The sequence below is a fragment of the Papaver somniferum genome, chromosome 5 (assembly GCF_003573695.1).
Source record: "Papaver somniferum cultivar HN1 chromosome 5, ASM357369v1, whole genome shotgun sequence".
Taxonomy (NCBI): Eukaryota; Viridiplantae; Streptophyta; class Magnoliopsida; order Ranunculales; family Papaveraceae; genus Papaver; species Papaver somniferum.
The window spans coordinates 119,076,449-119,096,277 of record NC_039362.1 but is presented as its reverse complement, the minus strand read 5'-3'; the positions used below and the strand labels follow the sequence as shown (position 1 = coordinate 119,096,277).

General features: G+C 37.0%; 2 protein-coding genes across 2 annotated transcripts; one reads left to right on the top strand and one right to left on the bottom strand.

Moving 5' to 3' along the window:
• Nucleotides 1-1,495: 1,495 nt before the first annotated feature.
• On the bottom strand, nucleotides 1,496-7,566 carry LOC113282510 (ATP-dependent (S)-NAD(P)H-hydrate dehydratase-like). Its single transcript, XM_026531530.1, has 12 exons — nucleotides 7,173-7,566; nucleotides 6,781-6,857; nucleotides 6,573-6,682; nucleotides 6,374-6,488; nucleotides 6,217-6,279; nucleotides 5,936-6,099; nucleotides 5,037-5,098; nucleotides 4,603-4,669; nucleotides 4,265-4,330; nucleotides 4,002-4,130; nucleotides 3,843-3,916; nucleotides 1,496-1,853 (listed from the first exon to the last, which is right to left on the bottom strand). Exons 1-11 carry the CDS (start codon nucleotides 7,393-7,395, stop codon nucleotides 3,889-3,891), a joined length of 1,104 nt encoding a protein of 367 aa, XP_026387315.1. The 5' UTR covers nucleotides 7,396-7,566; the 3' UTR covers nucleotides 1,496-1,853; nucleotides 3,843-3,888.
• Nucleotides 2,642-3,680, top strand: LOC113282511 (MLP-like protein 423). Its single transcript, XM_026531531.1, has 2 exons — nucleotides 2,642-3,035; nucleotides 3,158-3,680. Exons 1-2 carry the CDS (start codon nucleotides 2,858-2,860, stop codon nucleotides 3,427-3,429), a joined length of 450 nt encoding a protein of 149 aa, XP_026387316.1. The 5' UTR covers nucleotides 2,642-2,857; the 3' UTR covers nucleotides 3,430-3,680.
• Nucleotides 7,567-19,829: the final 12,263 nt, after the last annotated feature.

The following is a 19,829-nucleotide window of genomic DNA, read 5'->3' as shown; positions in this document are numbered from 1 at the left end:
ATCTTCTTCATCATCATCATCAAAATCAAGATTAACACCATCGTCAACAGCAGCAACAACAACATATCTTCATATTCTTTATCATCTTCATCGTCAACAGCAGCAACATAAAAAAGAAAAAGAAAACCCTAAAAAATCGTATTCAACAGTACCAACATCATCGTATTCATCGTCTACAACTACCGATCTAAATATCTAAATCGATTTTCACCTTCATCACCATCGTTTACAACAGCAGGGAGAAAAGAGAAGGAAAAAAAATGGAGACGCCATTAACAGGAGGAAAAAGAAGAAAATGAAAAAGAGAGAGATTAGATCTGGAAAGATGAGAGAGAAAGTAAATCTGAGAATGATTTATTCTCTCTTACTTTTTGACTATATATATGGTACTTATCCAAAAGGTTATTTCTGCCACTACAAGGTGACATTTACATCATCCATGACATCAGCTTAGGACCAAACAATAATTTTTAGGACCAAACTATAATTTATATTACCAAATAGGACCAAACAGACATTTAATTGGGTCAAATGGACTAGACTCTCTCTAATATTTTATTCCTAGGACCTAATGCTATTTCCTACACTAAATATTATGTATTCCAGTGGTATATTGTACTACTACGCTGGGATAGCTGAGGATTTATCTAAGGTGAGTCTCAAAACAATACAGCCCTTTAGTTTTACTAAACTACCGCTAGCATTATTAGATATACTCATTTTGATCATCACCTATGGCACCTTAATACCTAGACCTGAAATAATGAGAAAAGGTGGGTTGAGTGGTGGTGGCTCAGCACTTCAACTAAATGGAAATTCAAAGTTTACTACCACATTCTCTCTTTTTTCAGTTTTCAGTTTTTTTCTAACAGTACCATTTAAATTTTACACGAACATTTTCCTTACCTTCCGCTTATCCTTGTTCCACATTCAAGACACAATGGCTTTTAGTGGCAAGATTGAAGGAGATTTGGTGCCTAAATTCTCCACAATTTTTTTTTGGATACTTTGATTGATTCCGCCCCTTCCTTTCCATAAATCTTACCTGAATGCATTGAAGTGCTTGAAGGATATAGCAAAAGTGCAGGCTCATTACATATAATTAAGGTAAGCATTTTGCATACGCCAGTTAAGAACATATTACTTGATTCCTGCATTCTCACCTAAGGCATGTACAGATATTCGGAGATGGAATAAATGGGATTACCTAAGAACTAAAGTAATCCTTATGTAATTATGTCTATATAAACATCAGTTCTATAATAATCTGCTTATACTAACCACTTCTATCAACATTTGCTGCAATTCCACTCAAAGTTTAGCCAAACATCAAGCAAATTGATGACTGGAGCTGCCGGTTTCTGAGGGATTAGGTTCTTTCACTGAATAACTAAAGTAACTTGGGAATAAGAAAATTTTATATTTCCTCGTTGCCAACCAAGCCCAAAAGCAACCATTCATCTAGTGAAACAATCTAATCTAACATAAAGAAGAGAAGGGCAAGTTATTGGTGGTTGGCATCGGCCCCTTTCGATTGATTACGAATTTATATATCTTTTTTTTTCTTCAGAGAATGTAAAGAGCTCCAGTCACTTAACACACACCCTGACCCTATACATAATTTAAGTCTGTGCATGTTACAACAGCCCAGTAGAGAAACCTGAGTTCCCCTCTAAAACTTCAAAACATTTCATTCACCGAAGTGACTATCTAACCTTATTAATTCACTCAGACCAAACTACTAAACAAAAAGCGGTAGAGAAGTGTAGTTCTAGACACCTTTGGTATTCCCCCCGAACATGCTCCTATACTAGAGCCATCGACTTCAGCAGCCACGGCTTATATCCTCCAAACTGCAACAACAGACATAAAATGATCTTTTAAAGGAATTTCTTACACTATTAAATCTTGATGACTTGAATCGACAGGAGAAAAAATGTGAAGAGAAGTCAAATTTGAAAGTTGAAACTGTAATCACAAAACTAAGCCTCATTTTAATTTAATATATAATAAAACAACATCAACAACCAAACCAGATTGCAAGCCAAATTGTTTTATGCTTTTCCTGGGTTATATGATAGTAGCCAGAAACTTACACTCCACGTGATCTGATATTCAATGAAATTTACCTTCTTGCAATGGGACACACAAGCATTAGAAATCAGATTAAGAAAGATTGCGTGTCGTTATCAAAGCGATTGGCTAACATATAGTGCATTTGCACGGAACTAATACAGCGAAAGAATGAACACACAACAAAAAAAATCCTCACTGCCACCAAGCTCAAATCCATTAAACCACTCGCAGAACTCCATATGATATTTACTGTTACTTTTAAAGAGATAGAAGAACTCTAGAAGAAGAAAAAAAATCACCCAAATTACTAGATTGACTTTGTGATCAAGCATAACAAAAAGCACATAGAGATGTATGATGTTTTGCCTGCTTTTGCCAAGGTAAAACAGTTTTGACGCAGTTGTGATTCATGAAAATGTGATATATACTGAAAATATGAAATAACTAACGGTGGATAAAGAGATGTGTTAAGAATAGCAAAACAAAAGGGAAAAAAGATAAGAATGGGACAAGATAATTGACTACCACCAACATATCTTAAAAGAGAATGGCTGGAGAGGAGACGGATGGATAGTAGTTGAGATCTGCCCCTTCACTTAAAAATTAATTTAAAGCTTTTTCATCTGTGAACTTAAAGCTCCATACCCCAGCAGAACTACTTCGAACACTATAGACACTACTCGTAACGTCTATATAAGACATCCAATACTGACATTACAGATACCCATTCTTCATCAGAACTTTCCCATTCATTTTCTGTGTCAGTATATATATTTCAATTATGGGTAAGATTGAACTTGAGGTAGAGATTAAATCATCACCAGAAAAGTTCTGGGAGGGTATCTGTGACTCTACTGTTCTCTTTCCTAAGATCTTCCCTGAACAATACAAAAGCATTGAAATTGTTGAAGGGGATGGAAAGAGTGTCGGCACCGTCCGTCTCGTGACATATGGAGAAGGTATGTATTCCAAAATGATAAACCAAAATTTAGAAGTTACAAACTAATAGATATTTAGCTAAAGTAGGATGATCGCAATATCATTTTTCTTGAATTTTGATGATTTGGATGTTTATTTTCAGCAATTCCTATTGTTACTTTCGCTAAGGAGAAGATCGAGGTCGCTGACGAGACAACTAAGTCATTAGCTTACACTGTTATTGATGGAGAAATAGCAACTCTTTTCAAGTTTTTTACAGCCAATCTGCAAATTTCTCCAAAGGGTGATGGAAGCTCGATAAAGTTTTCTGTAGAATTTGAAAAGGCAAGTGATGAGGTTCCTGATCCAGACCTAATCTTGGAATTGGCAATGAAGACCTTCAGCGAATTTGATGCTTACCTTCTCAAGGCATAGCAGAATTTGATGTTTATTTTTTCTTATAAACGTATATGCAGGAGTTTCCTCTCCACTTAAATAATGTGTGGTTGTCTGAAAAGTGTATTTCTTTCTTGCTGGTGTGCTAGTTTGATGCAAATGTAATGGTCTTAGTCTCTTAATTTATCTGAGGGAGTACTACTTATGCCCTGGAAGTGAAGACTAAGTTTCACTATGTGCTCTCTTCGTAATAAGATCACGAAAGTAAAGATCAAACTTGGTTTTAATCAGACCTTAGAGCGATCAGTGTCCTTTACATGAATTTTCTGTCTCTACCTAAATTATCTATGCATTAGTATGACCTACAGCTATATACTATTAAAACATGTATTGAACTATTGAACAAGCACCTTAGGAAACTGAATATAAAGTTTACAGAAAGTTGAATAAACCTTTCGAGTTTCTCCCAAAATGCACTCCTACTCAAGCCTCTGAAATTCAGCTAGCGGGGCTTATATCCTCCAAACTACATGAACAAACAAAGCAATTATTGAAGGAAATTCTTACACTATAACAAAAAGACTATCCAAATCATAGGAATAGGCGGTCACCTTCTCCCCAGGTATTCAATGATATCAGTGGTAAGTGTTGCCCTCTTCTTATCCTGAAAGGCCATAGATGCAGCTTTCCTCAGTAGTGCAGAAGCAGCAATGCACCCCAACACCATGGGGTTTACTCGACTGTAATATTCAAAGACCATTCGAAACAGGATCATCCATCAAATTAGATATCACATTCAAAATTATGTAACAGCAGCATAATAAGCTTAACAGCCTTTTACATAAAAGAAGGGTTAAGGAAAAAAACACTAGACCTGGTACTTGAATCACTTTCTGCAACAGATATACATTGCCGAGCCCAAGATGAAAAAACAGCAACACTAAATTCAAACATAAGAGAATAAGACCCATCAGCAATAAAGATATTAACTATCGGTAATATATACATCAACAGTAAGTATTCAGTGTATCGTCTGTGGTTAAAGAACAATAGAAAAACCTTAACATAGCAAAAAAAAGAAGTAAGTAATACTCATAAGACGCTGAAGTACTTGATCGGAGGGGATAAAGAACATAAGAACATCTGTTAGTAGAATATTTTTCAGTAAGATAGAAGCTGTGAATCAGTAAAAGGCTCTCAACAGTTACAAACCTTCCAGATAGGATATCACCCTGACCACCACACCGTCGAGGAGATCCGAAAATGCTCACCATATTTACTACACCAATCATGTAAAAATATCATTCTAGAGAATAAATAGCGGTAGCAGTATGTCGATTAATGGAATGACTGACATATTGTTGTGTCATCATGGAACCTTGAGTTATTGGTTATCTTCTCATGCTCAGGGCTAGGCATTTACGTGTAAGGAAGTTAGTAAATCCAATTACAGATTGTGGGCTGACATACTGTGATGTTACTGTTAGACTTTAAATCTTCAGCGTGATCAAAATCATTCTTCTTTTTCTTTTCTTAATTAAACCATTATATGGTACCATCAAATAAAGGCCATCCGAAGATGAAAGGAACAAATGGTTGAATTCAAATTACTAACATGATAATGATTCAGTCCTCCAAAATCATACCAGTCACTCCGTCGCTGATGAGATCAGATTTGCCCTTCCTCAGTACTGTTGTGCCACCGATCCTTAGCAAGAAAAAATGGCATATAACATATAGTCAGTAATGGAAGCTCATGAGAATCCTGAGAGAAGTGTAAACAAAAAGTTTTAACTGCATCTACTTGACAGATTTTCAGTTAGCTAGTATGAGAAACAAAAGTCCAATTGCAAATTGATCATTTTATTAGTACAAAGGATGAATGTTTATGGAAGGATGCCCAGAGACCGAAGATTGTGATGGCATCTACTTCACTTATTTGCACATGCTTCATTAATAGGAGAAGCCAAACTATATAATTCATCAATCTAAGCCAAATCGTCCCAGTAATAAAGTTAGATATCTTTTTTTTTAAGAAGATGCGACACGATGATTCATAAAGCAGTAAGCAGTCTTAACTTTTTTTAGATGGCCATTACCACATCAATATGATTGCATATTAAACAGATACCAAAGTTGAAACGAAAGCATGTGCCTACAGATCCAGCTGAGCTAACAATTGCAGTGCATCACATGGAGAACCCACACACGGGATCACCTGTGAGACATCAAGGCAATCAAATACCTAATCATCTGAGCACATTTCCTAGTTCCATGTGTATGGCATAAGGCAAATTCAAAGAGTTGTGGCACATCTGCATCCGGTCTCAGATTATAAGATAAAGATATGCATACCCTCAACTAGTGTCAAGCACGTAATTTTCCTTCTAGGATTCTATTATCAGTATATATATCAAAGATTTGTTCTACTATGCACTGTGTTATCTATCCTTCTACCATAGCCAACAGCACAAGGTCCTTCATGAGATTCCATATCACCTATTTAGTTATTTTTGATAATTGGTGCAAATACAGGAAATCTTACCCTCTTGCAAGATATAATAATTCCTCAGCAGCATCTTGGTCATTCACTTCGGTACCAATAACTTTCTGAACAAGACGCTTATACTCATTCACATTTGGAGTTAGGACAGCCAAGTGATAACCACTAACCAAATCAAGATTATTAGTGACAAGAAAAAGTCCATCCTGTAAATCATTGTGTATTATCAAACAAACAGTCAAACACCATACTAAATTGTTAACAATAAAAGGAGAAGATAACTGGTTATCAAAGCAATATTAGCATGTTTCTGAATTGCATACCCCATCAACAACGATTGGTACATTTGATCGCCTAGCTAGCTTCATGATTTCACTCACACAGTCCTGAAATATTATTTCATAACATAGGTACATTTAAGTTTAACATTCTTCCGAAAGCAAGTATACACAGATACCACAACATGTTTAGAGGTCTCACCAGAAGGAATGGGTCCCTCCCAAGACCAGGACCAACAACAATACAATCAAACCTTTCCATCCACTTAGCAACCTCAGCAAGAACCTTACTCAAGATAGACCTTCTTTCCTCATCCCTATACTTTCACAGACATCAGCACTCCACTAAAAAACAGCCCGATTCCTAAGCTATTAGAATGAGTTGGCCATTAAATATTTACCTTATGCTGTAAGATTCTTCCAAAATTGGGTGCACAATTAACTCTGGGCTGTAGCTCTTTATAATTGGAGCAGCATCTTTTGTGCAAAAAACATGGGACAAGTCTGCACCCTGTAGAACACATTAAAAATTAGTAATTTAAGGCACCAAGCATGAACCAGAATCAACAGACTAAAGAGATAAGAAGATCGATGCTGGAGCCTACTAACAATTTTCAAGGCCGATATAGCTGCGAAATATGGAGCACCTGTATACTCTCTGCAACCACCAATAACAGCCACCTTCCCTGATAAAACAACAGCATCTAATCAGCAACGCCTCAACAAGAACAGCAAAATTATCAACAACATACAAACTTCAATTCTCTTAACTATTACTATAAAATATTGATTAAACCCAGTAGCTCAACATCTTCTTACAAAACCAACTTCTATTCAAAAGAGTCGGCAGTACGAAGATTACTCAACACTGACACTGGCATGAAAAACTACTTAAATTACTCCCTGAAATGAAATTTATAAAAGAAGATGCAATTTTTAGAGAACTAAAATCATGGGTTCGTAGTGAAAACTAAGATGAAAAATGGAAATGTTATTATTACCAGCTTGTCCTTTGTGTCTATTTGGATCAAGAGTTGGAGTTATTCTTCTTAAAATACTCTCAGAATCAGCTTCTGTAGTTGTTGTCATAGACACAAATTGAGCTGATAATTTCTGCGTTGGTTTGTTGATTATATGAATTTGATTGTTGTAATGGCTTCCTATTAGTGTTCGTATGAGGAAATTTTGTCGCCTCAGAATTGAGGAGGAAGAGGATTTCAACATAGAGAAGTACAGGAGGAAGGATACATCATAGATGTGAATTTGAGATAGCAGAAACTAGGAGCCGCGTTTATATCTTTGATGAGATTAGAATTTAATATATCAACCAGGTCGTTGTAGTATGGTGGTAAGTATTCCCGCCTGTGACCCGGGTTCGATCCCGGCAGCGCCGCTTTTTTATTTCTTTTGCATTTCTCTCTCTTCTCTTTTTTTTTTCTCTTTGTTTTATGGACTCAATTTTGATCCCACTATGGGATTAACAACGATCCCACTATGGGATTAACAAAAGAGGAAAATGGCTGGATAAATGGCAAAATTTAATGGTTTGCCTAATGTGGTGTTTGAGCAGCCGCACGTCTCTTCTCAAATCGTGTGGATCATCATTAGCCGCCAGTGGCCTAATTTAATCTGCGCAGTCTTAGAAAATCAGCACGGCCCTTATCCGCCAGCCAACGGTTATATTTCATTTTCATTATCCAACGGTTCTTATTTTTTCCCTTATAAATTTAGCTCGTTTTATTTTAAACTTAAAATTTACGCCTTTTATACGTCTACCTCTAAAATTTTCTATTTCATACCATCCCAATATTTATTTTTTCTCCATTTCAAGTACAATACTCATATCATCTCAATCTATCAGGAAAAATTCCCAAAAATCCCTTCGTACAACAAACATGACAACCCCCAACAATCACAACAACAAACGCAACAATCACAACAGCAAACACAACAAAGATTTCGTATAGTCCGTGGTGTCAAGTTTACGATGGATGAAGATGAATCAATTTGTAAGAATTATGTATTCTTTACATTACATCAACTCAATGGTTGCCAGCAACTGGTGACTACGTTTTATGGAAAGATTTTGAGAAATTCTGTGAAGAAACCGGTAACATCCATAATCGTGATCCCGAAGGGTTGTCTCATTGTTTTCATGCAACTAGAAAAGATGTTACTAAATGTGTAGCTTTGATTATGCAAATGTTCTGAATGGTGAAGGTGAAGCAGATGTAGAGCGGAGACGTCGAGAAGAGTGGCAAAGATCCCACAAAACTGGTTTCCAACACGAAAGTTGTTTCAACATTCTGAGGGTACTTAAAAAATTTAATCCATATGTGTTGCAAGGTAATCAAATGCCAACAAGATCACAACATGGTCCAGGTTCGCATGATTTTCAAAATGGTATATTTGTTTCCTCTCCGGAATGAAATATATCTCTGTATGCCGGGTCTCCAAGTAGTCAGGAACATCACATTACCAATCTGGATGTTAACACCAATGTCAAAACAAGATGAGGAGGGGGTCAGAAGACTAGAAAAACATCGAGAGACGCATCCCAAAGAGCAGCGGAAAGAGTTTCGACCGAGTTCAACTACTCCGAGTACATGAAAAATGAAAAAAGGGTAGAATAAGATAGTTGCAGGGATTGGGGCTTGGCAATAAGGCAACCTCGAAAAAGTTGTCTTTCGCGAGAATAACATTGCAGGGATTTTAACATGAACAAGCTACTCTTCATGAACGTTTTAATAATGAATTCACGACAACTTAGGTTTTGGGAGCGGGAAGTAGATAAGATAAAAACAACAACCGGATGAACAACGAAACCAACAACCTACCCACTATGAGAATAAGGAAAATGATGCTGATACCGATGCCTCGGAAGATGATGAATATGAATACAGCCTTGATTAAATGTACTAGTTATTTTTAATTATAATTTAGTAGTTAAGTTTGATTTAAATATAATAGTTTAGCTTAACTTAGATTTAATGTAATGATTTTAACTTATCAATTAATTTAAACAGTCTCACTGTATTATATCTTATTTCAAAGTACATAAATTACTTAAAACATAATTAAAATAAATAACAGTTAATATTTGGCTCGGTTTTAACGACCGCACATGGGTGTTCTTGATCCTCTTGTTCCTTTTGTGGCCCAAAGGTGCTTAGATCTTCCTGTAGCTGTCCATAGAAGTCGCGGTTTTGAGTTCTGTCAGTGGCAAGTTTATATATATTCTCTTGTCAGACGGTCATGCTGCACTACAAGCTTTGGCAATAAGGCAACTTCGAAAAAGTCGTCTTTCGCGAGAATAATATTACATGGATTTTAACATGAACAAGCTACTCTTCATGAATGTTTTAATAACAAATTTACGACAACTTAGGTTAATTTTGGGAGCAGGAAGTAGATAGGGTGGAACAATAACCGGATGAACAACGAAACCAACAACCTACCCAGTATGAAAATAAGGAAAATGATGTTGATGCCAATGCCTCGGAAGATGATAAAGATGAATACCTCCTTGATTAAATGTACTAGCTAGTTTTAATTATAATTTAGTAGTTAAGTTTTATTTAAATATAATAATTTAGCTTAACCAGGATGATATGCATACCCAGTATGCAAACCGGAAAAAATTTGTTGACTCATGAGCCAGGATGGTACGCATGATGAGTGCCAAATATTGTATATATTTGCACCTTTTTATTGGCATTTAACTCATCATTTGTGCACTCACGCTCCATTTTATCACATATTCTGTGTTTTCGTTGTTTTCAATAATAAATACTTTTCTTAATTAATTTTGCATTTTAGGTACTAAATAAAGCCTGGTTAACTCACGGAGCGAAAAGAGCAAAGAAACGGCAAAGACTCCCGCAGAAAGGCAGCGAAGAATGATGTTTGCAAGAGCCGGATCAACTAGAAGTGGGCTTGAAGAGGAAGAATTGTCCTTAAAGAAGATATGGGCTTGGCATACCCAAGGCCCCAAACCCTTACCCAAATCCATTTCCAATATACATACCCATTTCCATGAGAGCCGTCAGATTGGATCCATCACATCATCCAACGTTCGCCTCATCGCCGAGCATCAAATCTTGAAGCTCCTGTCAAGCATCATAGTACCTAACTCCAATCTAAGCCGTCAGAATTGTTGTATCACGCATCCAATGGTCGCTGCAAGCTTGTTCCATATTAGCCGTTCGATTCAATCCATATGTGATCATCCAACGTATCATCTTCGCAGGACATCGAATTTGCTACACCCGCTCAACACCCTATCACCAAATATCTTCTCCCAAAACCATCGACTTCTCCTCTTCTTCCCAAATTTCTCCTTCTTCCCCGACCAACAGACCTGCAACACCATTCTTCCCCTTCTTCTCGAGCTTCACCATCACTACCTTCACCCGACACCACAGCAGACTAACCCTAAACCCTAGACTCTCTCTAGCTTAGTTTTAGCTTCTCGCAAAGACGCTACAACCAAGAAAGAGAGAACTAGGGTTTGTAGCAGAGGCGATGTAAGAGACAATTGGAGCAGGAGAAGTAGCAGAGAAGGAAGACAAGACATGGGTCGAGGGGGAGACAACAAAAGCAGAGACATGTGAGCTTTAATTTTAATTTTCAATGTAAGCCCTAAATTGGGAATTTTGGGGGAACTGTTAAGAACCCTAATTTTTGGTATAAATAGAAGATGGTATTGTGTGTGTGGGTATGCCTGGGTTAGCCAGAGCTCAATCCTAGATGCCCGGATTAGCCGGTGCACCAAGCTGTAGTAATTTATGTTTGTTTTCAGTAGGGTTATTACGTTATAATTCAATAACTAGGGTTTAGATGAAACCTTAGCTTTCTGCTGTGTTATTCATACTAATTGTGTTGCTCTTGAATGCTTAAGATGTTAGGATAGTTTCAATCTTAGTACGTCAATGCTTTGCTTTCACAGTGTATGCCATGTATCCATTGTAGTCAGGATAAAACAGTGTTGATTATGCTGCAGCTCATGCTTTAGAGACTATTGTTAATCCCTTGACTAGTTGTGCTTAATTAGACAGTTAGTGCTCCGGATTGATATTTTAGTTGTGATTGAATCATCCATTGGTGAAACACCTTAGGTAAGTAATAGACTTGACACCTCTACCTTATCTGTTAAAAGGACAAGAGTATCATAATCAGTTGAATACATAGTATGAGTTAATGGTGGATTCGACAATCCTAGTACCTTCATTCTCAATGTTTACTCCCTGTGTTATTTGCATCTTTTACTTTTATTTATTTTCTGTTGTAATCCTCACCAACACCTTGTCGTATCGACACATCAAAACAACCCCCATTTTGGTTACTCTTTCTTGCATATAATCAGTTAGTAAAGACCATTAGAAGCAACTTTAGCACCCACCTTGTCCCTGTGGATCGACCTGTTCTTGCCCTGTGTTACATTGTGACACTGTACACTTGCAGTTAGACATAGTCGCAGGTACTCTTTCAAGTCCTACCAATTTTTTGGCGCCGCTGCCGGGGACTCGGTGGCGGCGCATATGTTGTTCACTCTTTGCTCACTGTTTTCTCTTGATCTTGATCTTTACTGTCCTGTTCTTGCTGTACATTCCTTTGTCTTGATGTTCTTGCATCTTATTTGCATTATATCATCTTGCAGTCTTCACTGCATCATTTTCTTGCATCTATTCATCCCATGCTTCTATTGCATTCTGGTAGCATATTCTTTGTTGTTTACAAAAAATCATTTCATTTCATTTAACATAACTTGTAAATAAATTTGCATCATTCCTGCATAACCTGTTGTTTCTTTCACCTTCATCTCACTTGCTCCATCTCACTCCTGTCACTGCTTGCATCTTCTTTTGCTGTTGCATTTTGCACTACTTGCATCCTGTTACATCTTGCATCCCTTTCATTAGATACTCTTCATCTGTCATTTGCACTGTCAACTTGTTCTTGCACTGTTTTTCACTCCATCTTAGCAGTGCATCTCCATTCTTAACTCTTAAGCTGATATTGGTCCTTCTCTTCTGTTGTTGGGCCAAAGACCATGACATGTTGCTGTTGTGGGCTGTGAGCTAGCTTACTGCCACTGAAGAGGTGATCCTGCTGCTGTTGGAGTTGAAAGATTGAACAAGGCCCAACTGGGCTGTGCAACAAAAGAAAAGGGGATAAAAGCCCCACTGGGCTTCCCTCCAAAAACAAGTAAGCCTGAACCCATTAGCAAAGCACAACTGGGCCTTCTTTATTGTCTGTTGGGTTTATATTTTTTCTGGGCTTGTAATATTATTTTAAACCCAACAGTGGGCTTGTGTTTTTGGACTTTTGGGCTTGTAATTTTAATTGGACTGTGGGCTTATAGCTTTGAACATTAACTGGGGTTTGTACTCAAAGCAGCAACTTTGGAATTTTGAGAACAGAGGGCTTAAAATCTTTGAAAATCTATCAAGTTTTCCAATTTCGAAAACTCCTGTTGAGCTCCTCACTTTCCAAATAACCTGTTGGGCCTCCTGAAGACTACTGGGCTATGCTTTGGGACCTGTTAAAATACCAACTGGGCCTGTTCAAACTTCATCCAAATTCACAGCTGTAGGCTGTTTTTCAAACTGCCTAGTGGGTTGTGCATTCTCCCACCAATGTGGGCTTGCTCCCAATTTTAAAACCAAATTTGCTCCCAATAACCAAAAATTTTCTCCCACATTCAAACCAAATTTTCTTTTCAAAACCCAACAAATCCAAAAATTTTCAAAACCCATCAAAACCAAATTTTTCTGAAAACAATGGGCGAGTATGTGAATAAACCCCGTAGTCTCCATGAATACATGTACTCTAACAGAATAAGTCATTTATCATGTATCGTCTTACCCCAGACTGATGGCCCATTGGAACTAAACGCAAGCATGATACAAATACTTCCTATATTTCGAGGGTTCGATTCTGAGAATCCCTATAATCATGTAAGAGAGTTTGAACAAATTGTCTGGGCTATACAACCTGACTATATGTCTGAAGACTCTTTGAAATTGCGTTTGTTTACATTTTCTTTAAAGGAAAGGGCTAAAACATGGTTTTACAGTCTGAGACCGCAGTCAATCACCACTTGGGACCAACTCACAAATCAATTTGTCAAAAAGTTCTTTCCCCATCATAGGACCATCTCTATTCGTCAAAGTATTAATTGTTTTGTCCAGTTAGATGGAGAGACACTTTTTCATTATTTTGAACGTTTAATGATTTGTTGTTTGAGTGTCCTCACCATGGCCTTGAGAATTGGAGACTGGTCGCCATTCTTTATGAGGGACTAGACTTTAAGTCTCGAGCCTTGGTTGAATCTATGTGTAATGGTGAGTTCATTGATAAAACTGTGGACGATGCATGGTCATTTCTAGCTGAAGTTGCAGAGAAAACCCATCAGTGGGAAACCTATAGGGAAACTAGGACCATGCCACATGATATGGGTAATCACCATGAGTCATATGTTGATTTTCCCAATGAGCTTAATTCTGGATATAGTGTTTCATACCCTATTGCTGAAAATGTCAATCCATATTCACCTATTTTAGAGGCAGATGTATGGACGAAAAACACTAATGGTTTTGACAAAGTAGGATTTTCATGTATTTGTGATGATGATGATGATGATGATGATGATGTTATGTTAGAAGAACATGTCTATGCTGAAAATTTTATGGAACCTTTGGGTTCAAATACATTAGGCTTTTTTACCCCGACCTTCATGAATGATGTTTCTTCTAGTATTCCATATACATGTGATGAGGCTACTGATTTAGATATTGTGCAGTTATCCTGTGAAGAGCATGAATTAGGTAATGTTGAATCTTCTGTTGACACTAATGATCCTATGCATGAAAATATAGTTGATGTGTCTGATTCCATACTTAAGCCACAATATATTGCTTCTTTTGATGCTGATTTGGATTTTTCGGATAACCATGATTCTGAATTTGGACTTGTGCAATTGTTTTGTGATGATAAGCATGCTACACAACTTGATTATGACTTAGAAAATGCTGATGTGACTGATAATATTGGTACTCTTGATCTCATGCATGTGAGAAACTTAGATGTCACCTTCCTACTTAAGTCACAATCTGATAGCCTTCCACCCAACCTAGATTTGGTTTGTAACAATATTGTAAAACCAACTTTTCTGAGAATACCTAATCTAGGCCTGAAACTGTGTGCCTCCCAAGTCCTCTTGGACTATTTTGCATCTAAATACAACACCTTTAAGGAGCCACAGTTGGAATATGCATGTTTGCCCGTCCCTAGCAAAGTCCATTTCAAGTTAGACCTTGTGCATGATGAACCCCCAAAACTGCGAGATTTTGTATCCAATAGTATATCTAGTGTAAAATCCAGGTTTAGGGGTAGCTCATTTGGTTTTTCACTCTCACTCGCATTTCAGTCCAACTATAGTTGTTTGAAACTGTCTATGTTTCAACACTTTGTCTTTTGGGTTGATCCTCAACTCTTTAGACTGTATGTATATAGTGAATTGTTTGTATATAATCTGGTAGGTAATGTTTAGTGGAATCATATGTTTCTTGTATATATTGTGCTAACCCAATGTGAATTCAGTTGAGTTACTGTTGGGTTTTGCCTTGAATAATGGAGTTCAAAACTTGGTTTCACCAATATCCGGTAATCTCTTTCCTTTTTCTACACTTAGCATCGTTCTCATGGTATGTGTTATAATCATGTTTATCTTTTGAAACATTGAGGACAATGTTTAGTTTAGGTTTGGGGGTGAAACGTAGATACTTTGATAACATGCTATAATTGAAAACAGAACTCTTTCTTTTTGAAAAAAAAAAAATGAAAAAATGAAAATAAGAAATTAAAAAATTTGAAGAAAAAAAAACATAAAAATGGAGATCATTTACCTTGAAATGTTGACTCTTGTGCATGTATGTAAACATAAGGATTCTTAGTCTAGATATTTAGGTACCCTGATTCTAGCACAATTCACATAGTGATAAGAAACTTGCACGCGCACGATCTACCAATACATGTATAGCCTCATCGTTGAGGTGTTCTATCGGAAGTCACGATTTCCAATCACTTTAGAATACTGAACGAAACTTGACTAGCTTGTTCTTTGGTTGGTTGGGATAGAAGGTGGAGGTTACATTAAGAAAGACAACCATCGAATTTAACTGGGTGCATCAAAAAGGGCTACCTCTTGCAAAGTGTCGTGTAATTTTTTGTTTCTTTTTGCTTATGTATCAAAAGAGTTACCATGTTGTAAATATTTTTTTCAAAAAAAAAAAAAAAATTTAAAAAATCAAAATTAAAAATTAAAATATTTGAAAAAAAAAACATAAAAATGGAGCTCATTTACCTTGAAATGTTGACTCTTGTGCATGTATGTAAACATAAGGATTCTTAGTCTAGATATTTAGGCACCCTGATTCTAGCACAATTCACATAGTGATAAGAAACTTGCACGCGCACGATCTACCAATACATGTATAGCCTCATCGTTGAGGTGTTCAATCGGAAGTCACGATTGCCAATCACTTTAGAATACTGAACGAAACTTGACTAGCTTGTTCTTTGGTTGGTTGGGATAGAAGGTGGAGGTTACATTAAGAAAGACAACCATCGAATTTAACTGGGTGCATCAAAAAGGGCTACCTCTTGCAAAGTGTCATGTAATTTTTTTTGTTTCTTTTTGCTTATGTATCAAAAGAGTTACCATGTTGTAAATATTTTTTTCAAAAAAAAAAAAAACGATGTATATATTCAGAAAAATATCAAAAAAAAAAAGTATTTATCAATTCCATCCTCTCTTGTTCCAAAAATAAAAGAGAGTAGTCAATGTAAATAAGAGTCATGTAAAGAGTCATCTTTTGTGTTTTTGTGTTATAAGCAAGGAAGGGTGTATGCCATTGATGTACAACGCGAGTAATTGTGAAATACCTCCAACTCATTCACAATTCTCGTAAAGTCCGGACAGCTAGCTAGATTTCGACCTCGGTTCTTAGCATGAGAAACTATCTCTTGGTGATTAGTAGTCATAACATCCGATCTTTCTTTACATATGTGTAGATACACTTTACATTCTTATCACATGTCTTTATTTGTTATCAGTGCTAGGATTGTGCCTTTGATAGCTAGATTGACATCTCCATTTTGCTGTGAGCTTCTACTGTCTTGCACATGTCACATTTCATGGAATCTGAGCTTATATTTTGTCCTAGAACTTTGTAGGTACGTTCCAAGCAAACCTTCACGAGACTTCAACTCGTCCACTAGGGACACTTAGTGGTTTAAAAGGCTTATTGCATTCGCTAAATGCAATCGAGAGACCAGCGACAGTGGTATAGGTAGGATTTCCTTAGTTTTGTTTTACTTGAGGACAAGTAAAATTCAGGTTTGGGGGTATTTGATGAGTGCCAAATATTGTATATATTTGCACCTTTTTATTGGCATTTAACTCATCATTTGTGCACTGACGCTCCATTTTATCCCATATTATGTGTTTTCGTTGTTTTCAAGAATAAATACTTTTCTCAATTAATTTTGCATTTTTAGGTACTAAATAAAGCCTGGTTAACTCACGGAGCGAAAAGAGCAAAGAAACGGCAAAGACTCCCGCAGAAAGGCAGCGAAGAATGATGTTTGCAAGAGCCGGATCAACTAGAAGTGGGCTTGGACAGGAAGAATTGTCCTTAAAAAAGATATGGGCTTGGCATACCCAAGGCCCAAAACCCTTACCCAAATCCATTTCCAATATCCATACCCATTTCCATGAGAGCCGTCAGATTGGATCCATCACATCATCCAACGTTCGCCTCATCACCGAGCATCAAATCTTGAAGCTCCTGTCAAACATCATAGTACCTAACTCCAATCTAAGCCATCAGAATTGTTGTATCACGCATCCAATGGTCGCTGCAAGCTTGTTCCATCTTAGCCGTTCGATTCAATCCATATGTGATCATCCAACGTATCATCTTCGCAGGACATCGAATTTGCTACACCCGCTCAACACCCTAGCACCAAATATCTTCTCCCAAAACCATCGACTTCTCCTCTTCTTCCCAAATTTCTCCTTCTTCCCCGACCAACAGATCTGCAACACCATTCTTCCCCTTCTTCTCGAGCTTCACCATCACTACCTTCACCCGACACCACAACAGACTAACCCTAAACCCTAGACTCTCTCTAGCTTAGTTTTAGCTTCTCGCAAAGACGCTACAACCAAGAAAGAGAGAACTAGGGTTTGTAGCAGAGGCGATGTAAGAGACAATTGGAGCAGGAGAAGTAGCAGAGAAGGAAGACAAGACATGGGTCGAGGGGGAGACAACAAAAGCAGAGACGGGTGAGCTTTAATTTTAATTTTCAATGTAAGCCCTAAATTGGGAATTTTGGGGGAAACTGTTAAGAACCCTAATTTTGAGTATAAATAGAAGATGGTATTGTGTGTGTGTGGGTATGCCTGGGTTAGCCAGAGCTCAATCCTAGATGCCCGGATTAGCCGGTGCACCAAGCTGTAGTAATTTATGTTTGTTTTCAGTAGTGTTATTATGTTATAATTCAATAACTAGGGTTTAGATGAAACCTTATCTTTCTGCTGTGTTATTCATACTAATTGTGTTGCTCTTGAATGCTTAAACTGTTAGGATAGTTTCAATCTTAGTACGTCAATGCTTTGCTTTGCTTTCATAGTGTATGCCATGTATCCATTGTAGTCAGGATAAAACAGTGTTGATTATGCTGCAGCTCATGCTTTAGAGACTATTGTTAATCCCTTGACTAGTTGTGCTTAATTAGACAGTTAGTGCTCCGGATTGATATTTTAGTTGTGATTGAATCATCCATTGGTGAAATACCTTAGGTAAGTAATAGACTTGACACCTCTACCTTATCTGTTAAAAGGACAAGAGTATCATAATCAGTTGAATACATAGTATGAGTTAATGGTGGATCCGACAATCATAGTACCTTCATTCTCAGTGTTTACTCCCTGTGTTATTTGCATCTTTTACTTTTATTTATTTTCTGTTGTAATCCTCACCAACACCTTGTCGTATAGCCACATCAAAACAACCCCCATTTTGGTTACTCTTTCTTGCATAGAATCAGTTAGTAAAGACCATTAGAAGCAACTTTAGCACCCACCTTGTCCCTGTGGATCGACCTGTGCTTGCCCTGTGTTACATTGTGACACTGTGCACTTGCAGTTAGACATAGTCGTAGGTACTCTTTCAAGTCCTACCAACGCATACCGAGTATGCAAGCAGGAAAATATCTGTTGATTCCTGAATCCTTTTTTGTCTTAAGGGTATACAAACCCGGTACACGTACTATGACAAAAATGCTCACGAACAGGAATACAATACACGTACTTACCATGTTGAATATTTTCAGAAGCATCAGAATTATTTCTATGAGATGATCGGCATTTGAAAAACTCTTTAAAAACATTGTTTATGCATATTTGATCACATTATAACCTATGGTTGTAACTCAATATTAAAGTCTTAAAGTGTTATATGAAAATGGTTAAGCTTAGATTTCGTCTAGCTAGTTTCGGCTAACCTTTCATGAACAAGTAATTGTACACAGTTTGGTTACGGTTCATCCTAACCAGAGTTTATATTATGATATGTTAATATCAAGTCAAGTTTTTCATCTAACGGTGATTATTGATTTTTTGATTTCAAAGCTACCTTAGCTTAAATTTAAAGTAACCTTGATCTTGAAAACCTATATAAGGAGAACCTCAAGCAATTGGGATCCTTGAATCCCTGACACTATTCTTGTGTGTCCTAGTTGTAAACTAGAGTCCTCCTCTCTTTTAAACCTTTTTAGGTTTAGCGATTAAAAGAACTTCACCTAGGGATTCGTGAAGACAGGTCTAACTATCTTTATCTTGATAGTTCGTGTATCCTGATCTTTCTACTGATTGTTGATCCTTTAGCTCCTAAAGGCGAGATAGTGAGAAATCGCAAAGTTTTTTCATCTCACACTTTGTGATTCCATATGTATATTCCTCTTTAACGATTATTTGTTAAAATTAGAGTAGGAATTACTTATGAGGTGAATAATAATCTAGGCGGCTCTTAGAGAGTCGTAAGTACCGGATTTTGAGGTTTGTTATACTTTGTCTATTGCAATCGAGATATACTTCATATCTCATATAGATAACATAATCTCCCAAGTCTAAATCCAAAACCATAGCTTGATTATAAAATTATGAAGTATATTCTTGCACGGTTTGGTTGTAGGACTGCTTCAGGTTGGACCACTTGAACCGTCTCTCCTCAAGGTAGCCAATCGGATAAAACTGTTTCCTTACAACTGCCTTGAATCTTTTCTACGAAAATACTCCCTTACCTAGGTTTTATCTTTGATAATCTTTCCACCATGTTAGAGCATGCTTTTGTAGCTTCCGCGAAAGCGATATTTTTCTTTGAACCATATTCAAAGAAAGAAGAATACGTCTCTAGACGTTCAATCCAATCATCCATTTTTTCTACGTCGACACTCCCAGCGTAAAGTGAAATATCAACAAGAAAATCAATCTTCATATTCTTACCATGAAGTTTAGTTGAAGTACAACTTTTAAGAAACTTGTTTTTCTTCTTTTCTTCGTCCTTATCTTCTTTTTCTTCTTCTTTCGA